The 24,318-nt window shown below is 41.9% G+C and overlaps 1 protein-coding gene across 1 annotated transcript; it reads right to left on the minus strand.

The window, feature by feature from the left end:
* Nucleotides 1-1,082: 1,082 nt before the first annotated feature.
* On the minus strand, nucleotides 1,083-24,019 carry TUBD1 (tubulin delta 1). The gene is made up of 9 exons (XM_052658531.1): nucleotides 23,901-24,019; nucleotides 22,853-23,069; nucleotides 20,969-21,116; nucleotides 18,352-18,568; nucleotides 17,184-17,415; nucleotides 13,134-13,298; nucleotides 4,831-4,971; nucleotides 2,980-3,163; nucleotides 1,083-1,185 (listed from the first exon to the last, which is right to left on the minus strand). The coding sequence occupies exons 1-9, from the start codon at nucleotides 23,916-23,918 to the stop codon at nucleotides 1,083-1,085; spliced, it is 1,425 nt and encodes a 474-aa protein (XP_052514491.1). The 5' UTR covers nucleotides 23,919-24,019.
* Between the last annotated feature and the right edge of the window lie 299 nt (nucleotides 24,020-24,318).

Consider the following 24,318-nt stretch of genomic DNA (forward strand, 5'->3'; position numbering starts at 1 on the left):
TTGTCCTAAATGAGACCAACATCTATAGGTGTCAGGTTCATCTAGCACAGTGTTTCCTTGTAGCTCAGATGGTTAAGAATCTGCCTGCAATCGGGAAACCCGGGTTTGATCCCTGGGTTGGCAAGGTCCCCTGGAGAAGGAAATGGCAACCCACTCCAGTATTCTTGCTTGGAGAATCCCATGGACGGAGGAGCCTGGAGGGCCACAGGTCTGTGGGGTCTCAAAGAGTTGGACACAACTGAGCAATTAGCAATAGTAATATATTAGTATTTCCTTGGTGATAATTTTATCAACCTAGTGACAGTTGGTGAAAGCTCTCACCCCTTTTACTGAAAAGAATACATCTTGAAGAGTTATTACCTTATAATTACCTTCTTCCACACCAGCTAAATACCTATCAGTAATTTAAAAACACTATTTGAGCAAAATCAATTTCTACTCTGAAATTCTAAGATGTAAAAGAAAGACAATTTTCTGAGGCCCAATTTAAGAAAAGCAAACAAAGTAAACACTTGTTTATTTACTTTTTGCACTTAAGCATGATATACATTTATTAACAAAATCCTGACATTTATTTTTAAATAGCTGCTTACAGTGGAATATCTTACCCTGTTATAGAACATATTCAAAAAGAGATGTTCACATCATAGCATTTGACAACAGCTCCCTCTTGTGGTCCAAAACATTCACTTCAAAGTTGAATATATTTAAATATAGAACTGCAATTTCTTAACTTAAAATTGTGCTATGAAAGTTTAGCTCATATTTACTGAATGCTTTTTGGAATAAAGAGGGAAGTTTCCTTTTCTGATAGTTTCAAAGTTGTAACATCTCAGCCAAGTGTTCCCAAAGTTCTTTAAAGAAGCACCAATTTTTTTTTTCTTACAAAGGAAAATACCAGGTAGATGTTTTCATTGAAAACATAAAAGGTTTTCCTCCTTCTCTGAGGCTATAGCATGAAGAAGGAACCAGCATTCGACTCTGTAGCATCAGCAGACTGGAATTTTAAAACCTTAGAAAGCAGTACTGCAAGTATTTTAGTCCAAAATTGACTTAAGGTAATTTTTCCTCTTGGTTCAAAATCAGAGGTTGCAGTAACTAGCGATAACCTGTTCTAACAACGTGAAACTGTCCAAAAAATCCTCTTCTTCAATTCCAAATTTTGTGTACTGATGAAGGTAGGCTCTGGTGAAAGAAACAGAAAATACAAAATAAAAACCTCAGGCAACTGAATAATTCAGAATCAAATAATAGCTCTTTTGTAGCTCATGAACATCTGAACATGGCAAGCTCTCTTAAAAGTCTTCTCTTTGCTTCTATGTTTACTCCAAAAGTTAGCAAGCTTTCAAAGTTTATTTCAAGCTCTGTCAATTCAAGACAGTGACAATAAAAGGCACATTGGAGGGGAATTCCCTGGTGGTCCAGTGGTTAGGGGACCTTCCCAGGCGACTCAATGGTAAAGAGTCCACCTGTCAATGCAGGAGACGCAAGAGGCATGAGTTAGATCCCTAGGTTGGGAACATCCCCTGGAGGAGGAAATAGCAACCTGCTCCAGTATTCTTGTCGGGAAAATCCCATGGACAGAGGAGCCTGGTGGGCTACAGTCCCTGGGGTCATGAAGAACTGGACAGGACTGAGCGTGGATGCACACCTGCCGATGGTTAGGACTCGGAGCTTTCACAGGGTTTCATCCCTGGCTGGGGAACTATTCTTAAGAAACCAGCAAGCTGCCAGGCGTGGCCAAAAAAAAAAAAAGCACACAGGGAAAAAAAAGTGTGTTCAGATTTGGCTGTCTACCCAGCACATATTCAACACCCTAGAGGAGATGACTGGGTTCAGTATAAACTCTTGAGAAGTGCCTGGGAAGTCTTATCTAAGGTGTGAAACTGTAGAAACACACAGGTCCGGTTCTAGGAATGAAATGAAGCCTCCCGAGTGTTTTTCAGACAACACTTAATTTGCACTTAGGCCAGATGATCCTGTTACAAGCCCCAGCCCCTCAAAATGTTCTGTAGAAGGAGAAATCATATTAGACTATCAAGGGCAGACATGAATTCAATTAGTGAAAACAGCTGCTAGCATTTAATGGCGGTGGGACGGGAACTAGGCCAGAACTATACAGAAAGCGCACACTCCTGAGGAGGGGGGTTCAGGGAATGGCCATGTGCAGGAGGGGAGATCCTTGGGAATCCTGGCTAATCCAAGTACAGGCTTATCCAGTCATCTAGGAGTTCTGCTGTCCCATTAAGTAACTGTGGCAGAGGACAGGGAGCCCGCTAACGCAACTCTTCACATCAGGCAGACACTTCATAGTATCAGGTGGAGCTGAACTTGCCATATCCTTCTTACTGAGCAAATCAGGATCTCGTCCATTCTCAAGGATCTAATTTTGGAAAATTACTATGGAACAGTTCTTGAGCATTTACTAGTCAGGCACTGGCCTAGGTGTTTTTCCACATTATCATCTCATTTTAACCTTCACCACATATATCCCCTCTTTTGGATCCACCATACAGGAAAGGAAGCCAGAAGTAACGTGTTCAAAGTTTCATATCTACAAAGCGCTCACTCCATGGCAGTCTGAATGTGTTCCCCCAAATTTACACGGTGAAATCCTAACTCTCAAGGTCCTGACATTAGGAGGTAAGGCCTTCGGGACTGAGATTCGGTCGCCACAGTGGAGCCCTCGTGAGTGCAGTGACGGGCCCATGAGAGCTCCTTCGCCTCTGCTGCCAGCTCAGGACACAGCAAGAAGACGCCATCTATAAACCACGAAGTAAGCCTTCACTGGACATCGCATCTGCTGGGACCTTACTCTTGGAATTCCCAGCCTTCAGAAATAAACTTCTGTGGTTTATAAGCCACCCACTTCATGCTATTTTTGTTATGGCAGCCCAAACAGGCTAAGACACTCCAGAACCTGCCTAGCAGTTATCTGCCTCAGGTTAGGAAAGGTTTGTAGATTTCTTCTGTACTTACCTTGAAGCGAACATATTCCATGCTTTACCCACTATCGTATCAAGTGGTTTTACTAAGGACTGGCTATTGCTGACCAAGGCTGCAGACTTCTCATATTTCCTGAAGGCTCGCTGGGTTTTCCACACACTGAAAGCGTGAACAGGCTCTAACCAGGAAGTATAGAGAGCTGGATCTTTAAATGCTCCTAGAGTAAAACGACAAGCCATTGTTTATATCACAAATCATTACTCTTGGCAACAAATTAATAAACACTTTCCTTTCCATTTCACCACAAGTCTTTCGTATTGCCTTTTAAAACTAGCTTTATATTGCTTTTGGATAAATGATCCATGTTCATCATTATTAAAAAAATTCACACCATTCAGAGAAGTATTAAGAAGAAAATTTACGTCAACTCAACAGTTGAAATGTCACCACCCAGAAATAATGACTGTGAACAGTCTGCTGACCCTCTCTTTTATTGGAATTTTACACGCATGCTCTTATGTGATTTGTATTTTCCATCCACTAATATGTTGTGAACCTCTTTTCCATGTCAATAAATATCACTCATATTTTTAAAAGCTTCTATGAACATATCATTTACTTAACACATTTCCTACTGCTGGGCATTTTGTTGTTCTCACATTTCTATCAGTGTGAAAGATACTGCAATGAATATCTTTGAAAGAACACCTCTATGTACCTGCATCATTTCCTGTGGGCAAATTTTTAAAAGTTAGATTACTTTACATGTCCTTTTATTAATTCTCTTATTTTAAAATCTAAAATGAAGAATAGGAAGAAAGTACCGCATCTGATCAACTTGATATGATCTCTTAATTATTACTACTCTTTTATTTAAGGGCGTTACAGGGGCTTTCCTCATGGCTCAGTGGTAAAGACTCTGCCTCCCAGTGGAGGAGACGTAGGAGACACCGGTTGGATCCCTGGGTTGGGAAGATCTCCTAGAGAAGGGAATGACAACCCACTGCAACATTCTTGCCTGGGACATCCCAGGGACAGAGGAGCCTGGTGGGCCTACAGTCTATGGGATCTCAAAAAGTCGGACACAACGGGGGGACTAAACAACACAGGAACGAGACTGACTCTCTTTATGTCACAGCTGCCACCGGGCCGCACCAAGCCACACTCAGCCGTGTCCGACTCAGTCGAAGGGGTATAAACACAAGCGTGGGGTGTGACCCGTGCAGGACCAGGCCTGCCCTGCTTTGCTTATGCCTACGTGATCTGATGGCTGAAGCGCTAACAGATGTCTCTGACTAAGCCTGAAGCCACAGGTGAGGATGACAGAGCAACCAGATTCAGGAAGAAAGAATTAAAACTTGTCTCTTATTTACACCACTTCCATTTTGGTGTCTGGTCACATACCGGTACAGGGGTTGCATTTTGCTACTAAAACAGAGTTTTTCTTTTCCCTTTCTTTAAAAGAATGAATTTGGGGGGTTGGCACTGACATATAACTGCTGAGAACTACTGTAGCAGAGAACCCTCCTCGGTGCTCTGTGGTGACCCAAATGGGAAGGAAATCCAAAAAGGGGGTTGCATGTATAGCTGATTCACTTTTCTGTACACCTGAAACTAACACAACATTGTAAAGAAACTATACTCCAATAAAAATTAATTTAAAAAAAATTCCAAGAGATACAGGAGAAAAAAAAAAGAGAGAATAAATCTGGGGGGGGAAGTTCCTGGTGGTTCAGTGGTTAGGGCTGTGAGCTCTCACTGCTAAGGGTGTGGGTTCGATCCGTAGCCAGGGAACTCAAGATCCCACAAGGCACATGATGAGGCCATCTGTACCATGAACATCGGCAAAATGTGCATCTTAATTTTCACCTTAACTTTGCTCACCCACATCCGCACTGTGCACATCTTTCCCACGAAGGATGACCAAGTTAGCAATGGAAGTGTTAAAATGAATCTCTCTGTTGACAGACATTTTACCAAGAGGAGGAAGTCCTGATACAGGTGGCCGAACCTGCCAATCAATACCTACCAAAAGAAAAAAAAGAGATTTTACAAATGACCTTGAACAAGAACAGACAAATGTAAGATGATATATGTATTTTATAGAAATTTCCATTTGATAAGTACAAGTTGGGGGGGTGGCATTCTGCTAAAAAGTTAAACATTCTTATCTGGTTGAACTAAGGTGATTCAAACTATTCAATTCTGAGACAGGCATGACATAATTCTTCACTGAATATTAAAGGATGGCAGTAGGCACAAAGGATGGAATTCTACACTGCAATAAAAAGAAACTGACTATGGATATGCAAAAAGACCCAGACAGATCTCAGAGGCATGAAGCAAGTTTGACTGAAAAGGTTACATACTGTGAGTCCATTTATAGGACTTTCCTGGGCTCCAAAATCACTGCAGATGATGACTGCAGCCATGAAATTAAAAGACTCTTGCTTCTTGGAAGAAAAGCTATGACCAACCTAGACACCATATGAAAAAGCAGAGACATTACTTTGCCGACAAAGGTCCATATACTCTTAAGCTATGGTTTTTCCATTAGTCATGTATGGATGTGAGAGTTGGACTATAAAGAAAGCTGAGCACCAAAGAATTGATGCTTTTGAACTGTGGTGTTGGAGAAGACTCTTGAGAGTCCCTTGGACTACAAGGAGATTCAACCAGTCCATCCTAAAGGAAATCAGTCCTGAATATTCATTGGAAGGACTGATGCTGAAGCTGAAACTCCAATACTTTGGCCACCTGATGCAAAGAACTGACTCACTGGAAAAGACCCTGATGCTGGGAAAGATTGAAGGTAGGAAGAGAAGGGGACAGCAGAGGATGAGATAGTTGGATGGCATACTGACTCGATGGACATGAGTTTGAGTAAGCTCCAGGAGTTGGTGATGGACAGGGAAGCCTGGTGTGCTGCAATCCATGGGGTCGCAAAGAGTCAGACACGACTGAGAGACTGAACTGAACCAATAGGACCGTCTAGAAAAGGCAAAATCATAGGAATAAAATTCAGATCAATAGTCACTAGGGGCTTGGGGTGGAGAAAAGAGTGTCTACAAAGGGGTGTGAGGAGACTTTGGAGCATGGAAATACTGTCTCAATTGTGGTGGTGGTTACACGGTAGTAAGTGTGTCAAAACTCATGGAACTATCCACCTAGAAAGAGTGAACTTCATTCTACATGTCTCTGTGAATAAACAAGCAAAATAGATACAAAAATGTTAAGGGATGTAGAAACACCAAACAAAAATAGGATTGAAAATTGACTAGTCAAAGGGAAATATTAAGAAAATACTCTTAAATTATACATAAGATAGGGGAAAATTTCAGTGTGCAATAACAGTTCAGTTTTCAGCAAAAGAAATTTCAGAACAAATAAAAAAAATACTGGCATACTGAAATCATTGATAATAATAAGACAAACAGGCTAACTTAAAAATCTGGAGAGATGTTTGAACAAACATTTCCCCAAAGAAGATAAACAAATAGCTAATAATCACATGAAAAGATGCTCAACATCACTGTCATTAGGAAAATGCAAACTGAAACCACAAGGAGACACAACTTCACAGCATCTCGTATGGCTAAGTCATTGGCTCTTAAACTGGCTTTGCAAGCATGTGAGGCACATCTCCCTTTGACTCCTGCTCAAGGAATGTTGCTAGACTTGTCTGTTTATCATGACGGCTGCCTCTTTCCTATCCTAGCAGGAAACTAAAGGTTTGCTTTCTGGAGAGGACAGGATTGAGTGTCTCTAGTCTGAAGAACGCTAGGCAGAGCTAAGGGCACGGTGCACACCAAAACTAGAGAGATCAGGTGTAAAAAGAAAACAAAAAGAGAGATCAACGGAAGTCCAGGATAACCATGGGCCCCACCCCCCCTCAAGACCACTAGGGCTTTGTCTAAACCCTCTGGACAGAAAATCTAACACAGCAGACAGGCAAACAGAATATCCAGCATGACAGACGTACACGGGCTAGAGAGGGCGAAAAACACTAGACTGAAGCAGGTCAGAAGGCTCTGGTGAAGGTTTCTCTAGGAAGATGAAACTGATAGAATACTTGAATACAGGCAGACCTTGGAGATTTTGCATGCTTGGTTCCAACCACCACAATAAAGTCAATTATCCCAAATTAAAAGACACTTGCTCCTTGGAAGATAAACTATGGTGAACTAGACAGTGTATTAAAAAGCAGAGACATTACTTTGCCGACAAGGGTCCATTTAGTCTAAGCTATCGTTTGTCCAGCAGTCATGTATGAATGTGACATTTGGACCATAAAGAAGACCGAGCGCCAAAGAACTGATGCTTTTGAACTGTGATGTCGGAGAAGACTGTTGAGAGTCCCCTGGAGACTTCTCCCCTGCAAGAAGATCAAACCAGTCCATCCTAAAGGAAATCAGTCCTGACTATTCATTGGAAGGACTGATGCTGAAGCTGAAGTTCCAATACTTTGGCCACCTGCTGCGAAGAACTGACTCTTTGGAAAAGACCCTGATGCTGGGAAAGATTGAAGGCAGGAGAAGGGGACAATAGAGGATGAGATGGTTGGATGGTATCACCGACTCAATGGACATGAATTTGAGCAAGCTCTGGGAGATGGTGAAGGACAGGAGAGCCTGGCGTGCTGCAGTCCATGGGGTCGAAACTGTCAGACACAACTGAGAGACTGAAAAACAATCCCAACAAAGCATGTCACACAAATATTTTTTTCATTTCCCAGAGCATATAAAAGTTATGTTTACACTACACTGTAATCTATCAATTCTGCAATAGCACTGTGTCTAAAAAAACAGCATACCGACCTTAATTGAAAAATGCTTTATTAGTGCTAAAAAATGCTAACCATCATCTGAACTTTCAAGATATAATCCTTTTTTTAACTTGAAAGTTGTTTTGCAATAGTAATGTCAAAGGGACTGTCCTGGTGGTCCCATGGTTGAGAGTCCACCTGCTGATCCTCGGTCCGGAAGGATCCCACATGCTGCAAGGTAGCTAAGCCTGTGAGCTGCAACTCCTGAGCCCACACTGTAGAGCCCGTGCTCTACAACAAGTGGAGACACCAAAACGAGAAACCTGGGCACCGCAACTAGGGAGTAGCCTCTGGCGCCACAACTAGAGAAAGCCTGTGCGCAGTAGCACAGGTCCAACACAGCCAAAATAAAGAAATAGTTGTTTAAAAAAAAAACACACACGATGACATTAAAAACTATAGTAACATCAAAGATTACACATCACCATAACAAACATAGTAATAAGAAAAAGGGGTGAAATACTGTGAGAATGGCCAAAACGTGCCACAGAGACGTGTAGTGAGCGAACACCGCTAGAAAAAAGGTGCCAACAAATTTGCTAGATGAAGGGTGGCCACAAACCTTCAATCTGTCAAAGAACACAATATCTGCAAAGTGCAATAAAACAAGGTATGCCTGGTATCAGGAAAAAAAAAATTTAGACAAGTAGTGAAACAAGGCTGAATAATTGACAGGTACATAGAAAAACTAAGCAAACAAGAAAACAAGGCAATCATTAACTCCAAAGAAAACAAAAAAAATTATACAGGAAGGGAAAAGTAATCATAGGATGCTCTGCTGCTCAGCTGTGAATAGCATTTACTTGATCATGATAGTATAAAACCGAGTATCGCTTTAACCCAACGGTGACACTTACGACCGTATCAGAAGGATGAGGAGACAGAGGGTATTTCAGGGCTTAGGGTCCAGAGTTAGAAAAAAGCTAAATCCTAACCCTCCATGGTGGGAAGTAAATAGGTAATAAATAAATGAAAAATCTATACATGGCAATAAATAGATAAAAACAATAACAAACAAGAGAGTTTTGGGAGACAGTTACCTTTAACAAGGAGACAACAGAAGAAGGTTATGGACTAAGAATTTTTAACAACCAGCTTCACAGAATTAATTCACTATTTAGGTACATATAAAGTTATGGCGCATATGGTAGAAAACTATGCAGCTACTGAAAAGAACAAGGCATGTCTAAATGAATGAATTGGAATAAAGGCTAGAGAATACTACATTGAAAAAAGCAGAACAAAAAATTACATAGTGAAGGCTATGGTTTTTCCAGTGGTCATGTATGGATGTGAGAGAGGGACTATAAATGAGATGGCTAGATGGCATCACTGACTCGATGCACATGAGTTAGGGTGAACTCCGGGAGTTGGTGATGGACAGGGAGGCCTGGCATGCTGCAATTCATGGGGTTGCAAAGAGCTGGACACGACTGAGTGACTGAACTGAACTGAATATGATGTTAGTTTTATTTTTTTAAGGTGTGTTTATATATATCCGTCCTTAGAACTCCGACTCTCATGTGAATACATTAATGCAAACTAGCAAAAAGCAAATAGATGGGGAAACAGTGGAAACAGTGGCCGACTTTACTTTCTGGGGCTCCAAAATCACTGCAGATGCTGATTGCAGCCATGAAATTAAAAGACACTTACTCCTTGGAAGGAAAGTTACGACCAACCTAGATAGCATATTCAAAAGCAGAGGCATTACCTTGCCAACAAAGGTCCGTCTAGTCAAGGCTATGGTTTTTCTAGTCGTCATGTATGGATGTGACAGTTGGACTGTGAAGAAGGCTGAGCGCCGAAGAGTTGATGCTTTTGAACTGTGGTGTTGGAGAAGACTCTTGAGAGTTCCTTGGACTGCAAGGAGATCCAACCAGTCCATTCTAAAGGAGATCAGTCCTGGGTGTTCATTGGAAGGAATGATGCTAAAGCTGAAACTCCAATACTTTGGCCACCTCATGTGAAGAGTTGACTCATTGGAAAAGACCCTGATACTGGGAGGGATTGGGGGCAGGAGGAGAAGGGGATGACAGAGGATGAGATGGATGGATGGCATCACCAACTCGATGGACATGAGTCTGAGTGAACTCCAGGAGTTGGTGATGGACAGGGAGGCCTGGCATGCTTCGATTCATGGGGTTGCAAAGAGCCGGACACAACTGAGTGACTGAACTGAATAAAATTTTTAAATCCTGTAAGTAAAACTTGAAAGTAAGTAAAATTGTGATTTAGCTTGGTTCAGAGGGCCAAGCCAAAAGCTGTGGAAAATTCTTCCCAGGCCTTAACGGTTTAATCAAGAAACTGCCAGCATGTACCCTGCTGATCGTTATGGACCAATGATGCCTGTGTTCCTTCCATGTCCCTCTTTTGGAAAAGCAGTGTCTACCAGTTATCCTCCACCTGTTCCAGCATGGTCTGTAGGGAGTGGGGCGTGCTTAGAGAGCGATACGCAGGAAATCTCACCCGAGAGACGTAAATCCACACCTGGACCTGCTTTTAGATGACAAGATTCTGAATTTCAGGCTGATGGGCTAAAGGAATGTGCTAGTAGGCTGCCGTGCTAACTTTGGAGGGCCTGGGACGGGTTAAGTACATTCTGCAAGTGGGGGGACACGAGCATGAGGTGAGAGAGGGCAGAGGGCGGCAGCCAGCTTCCAGCATCAACTCCTGCGCTCCTCGCCCTTGGTGCTCAGGCTCTCGCATGGTCTTCTCCCCATGGGAAAGGGCTGACCTTAATAACCAAAAGGGTGATGCGAAGTGATGGCATGTGACTTCCAAAGCTAGGTCATAGGAGATACTAACTGCTGCCTTGCTCTTTCCTGGGCCACTCATTCTTCCTGTTCTGAGGACATGGAGAAAGATACATTGCTGAAGGAGATACTGATGGGGTCGATCTTCACACAGAGCATTCCGATAACGCATGAGAGGAGCTTTAAAACTACATCCTTCAACCTGGTTAGTGACATAAATACATTTATTCATACATTTACGCTGGCCACCTGATGTGAAGAGCTGACTCATTGGAAAAGACCCTGATGCTGGGAAAGATTGAAGGCAGGAGGAGAAAGGGATGACAGAGGATGAGATGGCTGGATGGCATCCCCGACTCAATGGACCTGAGTTTGAGCAAAGTCCAGGAGATACTCAAACATCTGGTGTTCTGCAGTCCATGGGGTCACAAACTGTCAGACAAAACTGAGTGGCTGAACAACAAAAAGTTATAGGAAAACATTTAAATGTTCAAAATTCATATCTATAACTGAAAAAATGTTGATACTCTAAATTCCCATATGGAAAAATGACTAAACAAACAGTGGTTTATTGACCTGAGAGGGCCCAGAGTCCCATGTCATAAGCTACCCTGAGGTACACTGTGTTCCTTGATAACAGATATTGCCAGAAAAACAGGTCCTGTGGCCAAAAAGTTTCCGAAGCATTACTTAAGATGTGAACTTTCCACTTATCTCCAAACCTCAGGCACTATGATCTAAAATCCATAAGGTGTTACAAGTAAATGTAGAGGAAATCCACTCTCATAGTACTGAAACCTAACTGATTGTAATCTGTGATAAAATATCTGCTCCCAAAATTGCACACAGTAGTAACTTCCAGTAAAACATGAGACTGAACATACCGGTTTACTCCTCAAATCTCACTAACAACACGAATTTTTTTTTTAAAGGCACGAAAAAAATGGAAAGAAGATAGTGGTGACAATTTTCGAAACTGGAAAGCAAATGAACCAGTGGTTACTGACGCAGCAAAAACTGAGACTTCTACCCACAGTGAAGGTCCTAGATGCTGACCAAGCGCTTCTAGAAAAGGAAGAGATGGGAGGATTAGTTAAAAACCTGTATGAGAAGCAGTGAGAGCTCCAGACCCTTCCCCAGCCCCTGCAGTAGGTGGGCTGTCCCCCACCCCCATCTTGAAAGGGGGTTTCTACTCAGTAAAGGCTAAACCTCTGAAAAGAATAAACACCCCAGATAAAGATCTCTGCACTCATAAAGTTTACAGTGTCATGAGATAAAAGATCCACACTAAGGAATTCCAGAATGCTAGACACAAAGAGAAAACCCTAAAAGATATGAGAGAATGAAACAGGATTAGAAATCAGACTGAAGTGGGACTGCTCAGCTGTAACACTGGAAGCTGGAAGATTATAGAGCAAGCTTTCAAGACACTGAGTAAAAATGATTCCTAGCCTCAAATCCTATACCTGGCTGAATCATCAATCAAAAAAAAAAAAAAAAAAAAGGCAGGATAATGACATCTGCAGCCTGAAAATGTGTACCTTCCCCGTACACTTTCTTACAAAGCTCCTGGAGGGCAGTGTTCAGATGAGGGAATAAGCGCAGAAAGAGGAAGATCTGGAATCCAGGAACCGGGCTAGAATACAGAAGGAGGCAGAGAGGCCGGTGCATCTGCTTCTCACGCCTGCAGAGTAACCACTGCAAGCCTGAAGGGTGACGGCCTCTGGAAGGGACATCTTTAAGAAGGCAATGGGAGTAATAACATTACCTGATGGGTTGGCTGGGAAGGGTTTCATTTTTATGGGAAAGTTTAGGGGTAAATTCGTAATAGGTACAAAGAGTATCAACCAAGTAATAATTAACTCTAGGAGGAAAAAATAAACAGTACATGAAATAAAATGTAATCTGTGTATGTAGTACATGGCTCAACTGTGAATAAAATTTACATAGCAAAAATGATACAAACACTGAAAACTTATTTTCACTAGACTGGGAGGCAAGAGGGAAGGTGTGTGTAGAGGGTATAAGAAGATTTAATTCTCAGTTTTATGCTAGGCAGGCAGAGGATATCTAAACCTAGAAAATAAAACAAATAACAGAATAAGGAAGATGTTTAGAAATGGAGGCCAATTCCAGAAAGAACGTCTCAAATCACTGAAAGCAGTGCCCGCTGGGCTGTGGAGAAGTGGAGAACTGACTGTTCTCTTCCCCATTATAAATTCATACCTGGCAATTACTTGACTTTTTAAAAAACTTAAGATGTACTTTACATACAATGTGATACACAGATTTAAATATACACTTAAATGAGTTCTGACAACTTGATTTTTTTAAAAAAACTACATTCATATATTACTTTGATAAAAATAAAATAAAAATAATTGTTACACTCATCTGAATTTTTTTTTTTTTTTTTTTTTTTGAGAAATGAAACTGTGAAGTGATTAAGAAATCTTCCCAGGATATTCTGGTGAGTTTTTGTAGGAGCCTCCCAGATCAGAAGAAGGCACTATTATTTCAACTGGCTCAAGCCAGTTTATATTGGGAACTTCAGTACAGGCATTTTTCCCAGCTTGTGGGCTGCATATTTTTAAAATACCCTTTACCTTCTTCCATTTTCGCATTAGAAATGAGCATCTGTCTTAAATGCTTGAGGAGGCCAGCCCAAGTAAACGTGCTGTATGCCAGTGAATTCTCAGACATTTGAGGAATGTTACGAACACCCAGCATCTTGAATTCTGGATGGGGAACTAAATTCTCCATTAAGTCTCCTGCAAAGAAAAAAAATCTGAACTCAGTTCTTAAATTCCATGTTATTTCCGCTGGCTCATATACAACCACGACTGGACGGCTTGCGGGGGGACCAAATGTGTTTTCTCCTCCAAGGCTAAAACTGCTTAAATTTCAAAATGTAAATACAATTTCAGAGACAATATGTATGAATGCTTGATTAATGCTAATGCTTAATCAACTAATGCTTGGTTTGGGCACCTATTTTAGCATGAATGAAAAAAAAACAAAACACACTTTGCCAAAAGGAAACAATAATTATTTCTGAGTTAAGAACCTGGAAATGTGAATGAAATATTTAGCTAAACCTCAGGAAAACAAAGTAAGCATTAGAGCTAATACACTTTTATTGTCATTCCGTGTTCACTAAATGCCCCCTTAGAAATTTTCTTATATCTCTTAATTTTATTTGGTTAAACGATAAGCAGAACCTCTCAACATTAAACTCCACTTGGAAAGAAGACAGGATTAGTAATTCTTGAACACAGGAATATGTCTATCTTTAGAACATCATACTTGTAATGAAAGAAAGGCTACTTTGTTTTTCATTCAGAGCTTACTTATTTTAAAAATATTTTTATCTTACTATATCTTGTATATATTTTATATATTTATAGAAAATACTCCTTTCTAGAGGAGCAAGAAAAATCTTTTACCATAACATGAAATTTAAATCTTATGGGGACTTCCCTGGTGGTCCAGTGGCTAAGACACTGTACTCCTAATGCGGGGGGACTGGGTTTAATCCCTGGTCAGCAAACTTGATCCCACATGCTGCAACTAAAGATCCCACGCGCCACAATGAAGACTGAAGATTCTGCATGCCACAACTAAGAGCCTGCACAGCCACATAAAGAAATAATACTAAAGAATAAATTTTATGATAACATTGAATGCAAATTCATGGCCTATAGCCTAATGTTAAGAATAAATTCTGATGCAAACATCTACAAACTGTTGCACAAATTGATCTTATGGCTAGTGGCGTTTCCTCTAAACGTAAGAAGCCTTTTCTGTAAAGCAGCTAGAGCTGAATTCTGTCACATAGCGTGTGTAACAAAAAACAATCAGCAAATAATCCCTGAACGCTAACGCACAGATTGTTAAAATCTGTGTTTCCCTCCAGCTTTCTTGTTCACCTGGTCTCATCTTAAACACTCTTGGCCTTGTCAAACTCTGAGTTTGTGTCCCCACAAATTCCCACAATGCAATCCTCACCTCCAAGGTGATGGCTTTAAGGAGGCGAGGGGGCCTTGGGGAGGTGAAGTCTCTTTATGAAAGAGACCCCAGAGAGGCCTCTTGCCCCTTTGTGGCATGTGAAGACACAGTGAGAAGATGGCCATCTGTGAAGACGGCTTCCAATCAGCTCTCCACAGGCAGTCCAGCGGATTTTTCACAAGGTGGTTATGCCAACAACCTCCTTAAACTCCTTCAGAGGCTTTCCCCTGCTCTTAGATGAATGAGGCGGCCTTTACACGCTTCCAGGGCCCTACAAGGTCAGCCCCTGCTCACTGCTCTAGCCTCAGGTGTCAGTCATCCCCTGCACCATTCTCTGTGCTCCAGTGACACTGGATTTCTCTGTCCCTAAAGGGCCATGCTTCCTTCTGCCACAGGGCCTTTGCCCATGCTATTCCTGTCTCCCTCCCTTTGCTTAGTTAACTCCAAGTCTTCATCCAGCTTTTTGCTCGTGTTAACTTCTTCAAGGGCTGACTTCTTTGCTTCATCAGCCTAAGTCTGGTTCCATTGTGACATATTCTCTTGGATCTGCACTCCTTTCCTTCAGCGCATTTAACTCAGTTTTTAATTACACCTTCTTGGCATAATTGTTTAGTGTGAACACAATGTCTATATTGGTTCCTCACTGAATCCCCAACATTTAGCATAGTGTCTGGCACATAGCAGGAAGTCAATAAATACTGGTTGAATGAACAGATGTGCAATATGGTAAGTACTGTGGAATGCACAGAAATTAACAAGACACAATGTCGCCAAGGAAGTTGCAAATTAGTGGGGACTACAAGACGTGCACATGTCAGACTCCTCCAAGGAAACACATGACGCTAATTACAGTGGCGGCATCTGGGAGGGGTCAGAGGGTGACTTACTCTTGATTGCATATTCTTTTGTACTCCTGGAATAAATATGTACATTTATGTGAGTAACTCTTAAAGGTAAGCAAACACACTTAAAGAAATAATAAAGGCAAAAAACATTAAGTAACATAAAAGAGATACAGAATGCCAAGGGAGCACAGGGGTGAAGAACTCGCCTGCCAATGCAGGAGATGCAAGAGACATGGGTTCGATCCCTGGGTCAGGAAGATCTCCTAGAGGAGGGCTTGGCAACCCACTCTAGTATTCTTGTCTGGAGAATCCCATGGACGGAGGAGCCTTACAGTCCATAGGGTCGCAAAGAGTTGGACATGACTGAAGTGAGCATGCACACACAGGGAGTTCAGAGCTGGAGGGTTACTTTGGGACTTCCCTGGTGGTCTAGTGGCTAAGACTCCACGCTCCCAATCGCTCCCAATGCAGGGAGCCTGGGTTCAGTCCCTGGCCAGGAAATTAGATCCCACAGGCTGCACTAAAGATCCTGCATGCCTCAACTAAGATCGGGGCAGCCCAATAAGTGTTAGAAAAGGAAAAAAAAAATTATCACTTGAATTGGATCCTAAAGGATGAGTAAGGTTTCAGTAGAGGTGAAGAAGGGAAGCAGGAAGTGATTTTTAAAAGAGAAAACACTGAGCAAAACCACCAAAGCAGGAAAGTTCCAGACTGAAGAAGGAAGTGGAGACAGGATGAAAAGCAAGTGGGGAATCTATGCAGAGGAGGCAGAAGGTGACCAAAGTGCCAAGTTCAGACTCAGGGCAGAATGTGGAGGCCAGGCTAAGGAATTATGACAAATCTGGCAGGTAATGCGTGAACCACAGCATGGGGGTGAGCAGAATGCGAGGATTAGATCCGTGCCTTGGGGAGGCTCACTGGGGTCAGTGTGTCAGGAGGACTGATGCCGGGGGGAAGAGGCAGGCAGCAGGAAGGGAAGCAGGGTTAGGACCACCTTAAGCCAGGGATGTCCATGGAGCTGCGAGCTTCTGTTTTTATGAAACAGAGACGAGAGAAAGAGAGAGAGGCAGAGATTGAGAATAAAAAGAACTTTGTATTCAGGGGGAGCACGCAATATCAGTTAAGAGACGCTGACCAACTGAACCAATGTCAGAGAGACAGGGAGGCAGGAAAGAATGCAGACAGCTGGGAGAGATGGCACCAACAGGTCTGAGCATACTGATGAGATAAGAGGACAGTGGGAGAAATTCAGGCGACAGGAATGGAGGAAGTGGGGGAGGGGAGACAAGCGGGGGCGGGGGCGCGGAGGGGATGATGAATCCATTCAAAGCATGCTAAATTTGAAGAAGCAGATGCAACTAGGAAAAGTGGGATAGGCAACCATTTGGGAAAGAGGGTAGGACTGAGACGTATAGATTCCCGGGTCCTTTGCATCTGGATGGTTTGAATGGATAAAGCACCACTTGACAAATAAACTGAAAAAGAGTGGTGGGTTTTATTGCACAATGATGAAAATGATGGTTCTGCAACTTTGTGAATATGTTAGAAAACACTGATGTGCGTATTTTAAATGGGTGAGTTGTATGGTATGTGAATTATATCTCAAAATTATTTTTAAAAATAGGGAAGGAAAAAAAAAAGAAAAAGAAGAGAAAAGGCCCTGAAGAATGGAATAAGCGGAAGGTTCTGAAGTGAGGGAGATGTGAGTATATCTTCAGGTAGAGGGGAGAGCCAGAGAAGAACAGCTTTGAGGCTTTCACAACATCAGACTTCTCTACAAATAACCCACAGGGGCACAAATACCTAGTGGATTTCTCCTGTAGTGAAATGAGCCTTCCCCGGAGTAAGTAGGCTGGAACACACTTCCCAGCTGATGTGCGAGGACTTGATTTATATCACAGAAGGAGATCTGCTTGATATTCATCAGCTTTGCACAGATCTTATGAACAGCATCGTTCTCATGAACAAGGAGGGCGTCTGAAGATCGGTACAAGTGAGAAAGTGTCAAAATGGAGTTGTAGTTCTGAACAATCACCTGGAGAGGAAAAGGCCACGAATAAGAAAGACAGGAGAAGGACTTCCCTGGTAGTCCACTGGCTAAGACTCACATTCTCAATGCGGGGGCCAGGGTTCGTGCCCTGGTCAGGGAACTAGAACCCACATGCTGAAACTAAAGATCCCATGAGCCACAGCTAAGACCTGGAGCAGGCAAATTAATAAACAGTAAAAAAAAAAAAAAAGAAAGAAAGAAAAAAAAAAGGGAGGAGAGAATAGCAGTTAAGAGGGCATCTTACCTAGGTTCAAATCCTGGCTCTTCCACTTCCTAGCTATATGATCTTAGATAAGCTACATAATCTCTCTGTGTCTCAGTTTCCTCATTTGTAAAACGGGGATAATAATTATACCAGCCTCTTAAGAGTTCTCAGAATTAATGTCAGAATACCAGTAAAGCACTTAGAATAGTGCCCTGTGTACAGTGAGGGTTCAGTAAACGATGACTACACTATTACTTTCGCTGTTACTATCGTACTTTCTACCTCATCTCCTCCTGTGACTTATTTCATCTCCGCTTTATTATTTCTCCCGCTAGGCTGATCAACAGCAAATTGACTTACATAGAAATGTCCTCTCAGTGGAAAGAAATGAAAATTCTTTGAAGGCTGGCAATAGCAGGATGAGGTCAAGGTCCCTGCTTTACAGGCAGTAGCCAAAGGGACTGACCCAGGAATGGGTTTCTGAGAGAAGCTACACAGTTTTCTTCTTTGGAATTTTTATAAATAAGGACACCTCATTTGCTTGGCAAAGTTTAAACAAAGTTAAATGAGTTGTTCATCAAAGTACCATACTGTATACTCACACCTGACACAATAACTTAACATTTCCCAAGAACAGATGAGATAGATCTTTTACGTACATTTGTTTTAATCGCAAAGACTACAAAACAGAAATTTTTAAATTGACGTGTTCATACCTCACCAGTTCCATAAGGCCATATAATCTGATTCATTTTCAAAGCGCTTGAGTACTGATCTTGTAAGTTCTGAGTAACGAAGGCTCCTAGCCCGGATCCAGTGCCTCCAGCCATACTCATTATGATGAAAAAGCCACTCAAAGAATCGCATTTCTCCACTTCCTTCCGGATTAGGTTCATTATAGATTCTTCATGCCTGGGTCCATGAACAGAGTATCTATGCAGTGCAAAACAAACATCTTCCAATTTAACCAGAGAGATGGATTGCAGAGAAAGGTACAGGAGAGAGAAGGCTTTCTAAACCTATGCAAGTGAACTACCTCTCATGAGACATACAGGTACCCTGAGTGACCAAATTTTATATACACAAGTTAAGGGGACCTCCTTGGTAGCCCAGTGGTTAAGATTCTGTGCTCCCAAAGTAGGGGGCACAGGTTGGATCCCTGGTTGGAGAACTAAGATCTTGCATGTGACATAGAAGGGCCTAAAGATAACAATAATAACATACAACAAAAACAAAATGAAAAAATAGAAGAAGAAAATAATAAGATACACAAGTCAAACAGTTTTTAAAAGCGAATAGGACTGCCAGGAAAGTCAATTTACTGGGAATAGAAAATTCTCTGTAATAGGCCACTCCTTTGGCTAGAATTACCAGGTGATTCTAAAGATTTCAGTTCAGTTCAGTCACTCAGTCATGTCCGACTCTTTGCAAGCCCATGGACTGCAGCACACCAGGCTTCCCTGTCCTTCACCAACTCCCAGAGCTTACTCAAACTCATGTCCATCGAGTTGGTGATGCCATCCAACCATCTCATTCTCTGTCGTCCCCTTCTCCTCCTGCCTTCAATCTTTCCCAGCATCAGGGTCTTTTCCAATGAGTCAGCTCTTCGCATCAGGTGGCCAAAGTATTGGAGTATTGGAGTTTCAGCTTCAACATCGGTCCTTCCAATGAATATTCAGGACTGATCTCCGTTAGGATGGACTGTTTGGATCTCCTTGCAGTCCAAGGGACTCTCAGTCTTCTCCAACACCACAGTTCAAAAGCATCAATTCTTCGGTGCTCAGCTTTCTTTATGGTCCAACTCTCACATCCATACATGACTACTGGAAAAACCATAGCTTTGACTAGATGGACCTTTGTTGACAAAGTAATGTCTATGCTTTTTAATATGCTATTTAGGTTGCATAGCTTTTCTTCCAAGGAGCAAGCGTCTTTTAATTTTAAGGCTGCAGTCACCATCTGCAGTGATTTTGGAGCTCAAGAAAAGAGTCTCTCACTGTTTCCATTGTTTCCCCATCTATTTGCCATGAAGTGATGGGACCAGATGCCATGATCTTAGTTTTCTGAAGCCAACTTTGAGCTTTAAGCCAACTTTTTCACTCTCCTCTTTCACTTTCATCAAGAAGCTCTTTAGTTCTTCTTTGCTTTCTGCCATAAGGGTCATGTCATCTGCATATCTGAGGTTATTGATATTTCTCCTGGCAATCTTGATTCCAGCTTGTGTTTCATCTAGCCCAGCATTTCACATGATGTACTCTGCATGTAAGTTAAATAAGCAGAGTGATAATATACAGCCTTGACGTACTCTTTTGTTGATTTGGAACCAGTCTGTTGTTCCATGTCCAGTTATAACTGTTGTTTCTTGACCTGCATACAGATTTCTCAGGAGGCAGGTCAGGTGGTCTGGTATTCCCATCTCTTTAAGAATTTTCCAGTTTGTCAATAAAGCAGAAGTAGATGTTTTTCTGGAACTCTCTTGCTTTTTCGAGGATCCCATGGATGTTGGCAATTTGATCTCTGGTTCCTCTGCCTTTTCTAAATGCAGCTTGAACATCTGGAAGTTCACGGTTCAGGTGCTATTGAAGACCAGCTTGGAGAATTTTGAGCATTTCTTTGCTAGCACATGAGATGAGTGTGAATCTACAAGATTATGGTACAACATAATCTTCAATATTCATAACAATACTCCAAAAGCAGGAATTCTAACTTTGCCACACATTAAAATCACCTCGGGAAGCTTTGAAAAATTCCAACATTCAGACTTCATCCCAAACCTATTAAATCAGAATTTCCGGATGTGAGCCCTAGGCACTGGTATTTTCTAAAGAATTCAGGCAATACTACTGTGTAGTCATATTCCCTATTAACTGGAATACTTGCCAGATAAAGATACTGTATCAATAATAAGTTAGCTGGCAGAATAACAGTGAAGAAGTGGAAACCCTTCTACAAAAGATCCTTGGTTTCAGCAGTATCTAGACCTGAAGCATATAGAAAGGTGAGACAGAACGAGTGACTTCTGGGTGAAGTCACACTCTAAATGTTAAAACAGAAATTCAAAGTTTGGTATGGGAATGCAGGAGACATGGGTTTGATCCCTGGTCAGGAAGATATCCTGGAGAAGGAAACGGCAACCCACTCCAGTATTTCTGCCTGGGAAATCACATAGACAGAGGAACCTGGTGGGCTACTGTCCACGGGGTCGCAAAAGAGTCAGACACAGCTAAGTGGCTAAAGAACAACGTTTAGTATATCAACTGTGCAGTTATAACTACACTATTCATCAACTGTGCAGCTGTATCTAAACTGAAAAGCATGAGGAATCATTCTTACCCATAGGCCCAGTTGTTTCCAGAACCTTGTTTTTGACAGAAGCATGAATGCTGGCCATATTTCCATCGGCCAGAACGGGCAGCCTTTGACAGTGTTTGATTGATAACTTTAGGTTCCATGTCAACAAGGACAGCACGAGCAAGTGGAACTAGAGAAGGAAAAAAAGATCAAAAGAAAAATAATGCATATAATCTTATTTGGGGTAACTCAGAGCATAAACTTCTCTAAATTAAAAAAAAAATTCAAAGATTGAGAATAGAAAGATGTTATTCTGCTTAGAAACTGAGGTGGGCAGCAGCAGGTAGATGCAGATGGTTCATCTGCCCAGCATTCTGCTGGCAGGCTGAATAAATATGGGCTAAAACGATGACTGGGTCAGGTCTACAAACACCTATTGAGTGCTTACAATGTGCTATGTACTATGCTACAAACACAGAGATGAAGACAGGATCAATCCAGCCCGAGGAGAACCAGGGAGGGCGGCAAAACACAGCAACACTGAATCATGAAGTGATGTGATGGGACCCAGAACAAATCCACAGTAACAGAGGCACATATTCAGAAGCACAAAATGCCAACCATCTCAGGATTATTGAAGCAGAAGATGGAGACAGTGGGTGTAAGAAACGATGGACAGGATTGGAAGCAGGCAGGGCTCAGATATTAGAAGTCCTAATACACAATGCTAAAAACCTTGAAACTTGTTTTTCAGCCAATGAGAAACCACTGGAAACGTTCAAGGATGAAAGGAATAGTCACATGTCTTTTTTTTTTATGTCAGATGTCTTTATTATTTTTTTAAACAGCTTTTTACTACATTTATTTCTTTACTTACTGTTAAGTAAGTTTAAGTTAAGTACTTATTGTTAAGCAAGTAAGCAAGGCATGTGGGATTGTAGTTTCCCAACCAAGGACAGAACTGGCACTCCCTGCCGCAGAAGTGTAAAGTTTTAACCTCTGGACCACCAAGAAGTCCCTAAGATGTCTTTTTGAATACAGCAGTGTGGAGGATAGATGTGATAGACACAGGAGACCAGGCAGGGAAATTCAGAAGGAGTGTCTTGAAACAATCCAGATGAGGAAGGACAAGAGCCAGAACTAAGGCAATGACAGCAAAGATGGAGAGGGGAGAGGCGTTTCAAGGGACATGTAGGAGATAAACTAAGCGGATCTGAACGTAGGCAGTAGGAACAAAGTTTTAAGGGAAAAACAATGCATGCCCTCGGGTATGGAGATGTTGAGTTTGAGGTACACAGGAGAGACACAGGTGATGTTCACTAACCAGTCTGCAGCTTGGAAGAGATGCTAGGCTACAGATTTGAGAATAATCAGTATGAAAGATGGAGCAACATTTGAGAGTCACTGAATTCACCCAGAGAGAACTATACAAGTGGGGAAGATGCTGAGATGCAAGCACTAGAAAAGAAAAGTTCAGTGACTAGGAAGAAGGAGTCTCAAGGAGGGAGTTTTATAGTTAATGTTATCAAATCTGGTAGAGAAGTTAAGTGAATTAACAAAAAGAAAAACAGTTACTGGCTCTAGTAATTAGGAGATCACTGGGAATTTTTCATGGGACAGCTTCATTGGTATTGTAAAGCAGAAGCAGGCTTATAATTGGTAAAGAGGGTTCTCCTTTGAGAATCTTAGTTGAGAAGGAAGGAAAAAAGCTATAGTCAAGAGACAAGTTTTATTTGGTTGGTTGGTTTTAGATTGGCAAGATTTGAGCAAGCTCATGGCCTGAGGACATGATGTCACTGGAGAGCGAAAGCTTAACACAAAAACAAAGGGCTGAGAACAAAATCATTCTGCTGCAAGATCAAGGGGGTTCAGACACCATGTGCAGGGCCTGGCCTTGAAGAGACTGGTTATGTGGACCACACATACCTCCATTTTCCTCCTCACTGAAGAACCTTTCTTTGCAAGATGCTTGATATGCCTCATTCTCCCTTTTAGAGCAGAGTCCTCGGGGACAGTGTGAGTCATTAAATAAAGCATCAAACACTTCAAAACCAATCTGATTGCCACACTGACCAAGCTGCACTGTTACTATTGACATGCTGAGAAACAAACCAAAACAAACTCCTTCGAAAAAATGAGCAATCTGTAATAGAAAATATATGGTCTTAGAGAACCACTACATTACCAACAAAGAACAAACAAAATATGTTAACACACATCAATAAAAATATATAATTTGTAAATACTATATATAGATAAAATACCTATGTTGTTTAAGGAGCCAATCATTCAAGGAAGTTGTTCTTTTTCTGTATATGGTTTTGGGACTTGGGACTGCTGTACCCAAATCCATTCATATATAGCTCAATAGTTTCCAAAATCTCACGTGTAATCGCAACTTTCTAAGCATGTGTTTAAAACAAACAAAACAAAGTGAATTCTGGTTGAAGTAATTTGTAGTATCCACTTCACACCAAAGGAACATAGAAAATGCAAAAGTGAGCTCAACGGTAGCACATTTAATTAACGTTAATTTTCTCGTTTCTAAATAACGACTTTTTCTTTCCAGCAATCAACTTTCTGTACTGGTAACCTCATAACACTTACAAGAAAGTCTTTGTATTTAGCTCAGATAAGACAGCAAGGAAGACGAGGCTTGGAGGGGAAAAAAAAAAAGGAGAAATAATAGAGCAAGTATCCACTACTTTTAATAATGAAAAGAGACAGTTTTTGGTAAAGACCTTACCACGGGGTCTATGCAGCATTGGAAGGAGCCGTGGCTTGTAAGCCAGACTCTGTACTTAAAATCATCAAACAACTCTGCAAAATTGGTATCATTATTTTTATTTTACGGATAAGGACACCGAGGCTCTGAAAAGTCACTGACTTTCGCAAGGCCACTGAGCTGGTAAATAGCAAAGCCAAGTTCTGCCTTTCTACACGTCCCCAGGAACTCCCCATTAACCCCACTCACTGGCAACCGCAGGACCATCCGTTTCTGTCGGGTTCAAACTTCACGGGGGCAACATTTTCCTAATGCGCAGGCTCACTTTCCATACCGAAAAAACTACAGGGAACGAATGCGCATGTTCCACATACAAGCAGATTTGTTGTGGTTTTTCTCCCTCCGGCCCCCCTCCCCATTCAGAAAGGTTAATTACGCATGTTCACTTTATCAACTTCGGACACAGCACGCATGCTCACTGTCCATCGGGCTTTAGCTGACTCTGCGCATGATCTAGCTTCCAAGCGAGGCTTCGGCAGCGCTTCTGCGCATGCTTCTGCCAGTACCTGGCCCAGGTGGCGGCATTGCGCATGTCCGTTGCCCATAGCTCGGCTTCACGGAGTCCTGTGCGCATGCCTCGGTGCCGAACTTGAGGAGCCAGTCTGGG

This window comes from Budorcas taxicolor, chromosome 19 (assembly GCF_023091745.1).
Source record: "Budorcas taxicolor isolate Tak-1 chromosome 19, Takin1.1, whole genome shotgun sequence".
In the NCBI taxonomy this organism is placed as follows: domain Eukaryota; kingdom Metazoa; phylum Chordata; class Mammalia; order Artiodactyla; family Bovidae; genus Budorcas; species Budorcas taxicolor.

Excerpts from the sequence above, each read along its gene's own strand:
- TUBD1 (XM_052658531.1), bottom strand. Across the intron at positions 3,164-4,830 it reads TGTGCACAGTGCGGATGTGG|GAGCATTTAAAGATCCAGCT; the intron begins GTGAGCAAAGTT and ends GTTTTACTCTAG. Across the intron at positions 1,186-2,979 it reads TGGAATATGTTCGCTTCAAG|AGCCTACCTTCATCAGTACA; the intron begins GTAAGTACAGAA and ends TTCTTTCACCAG.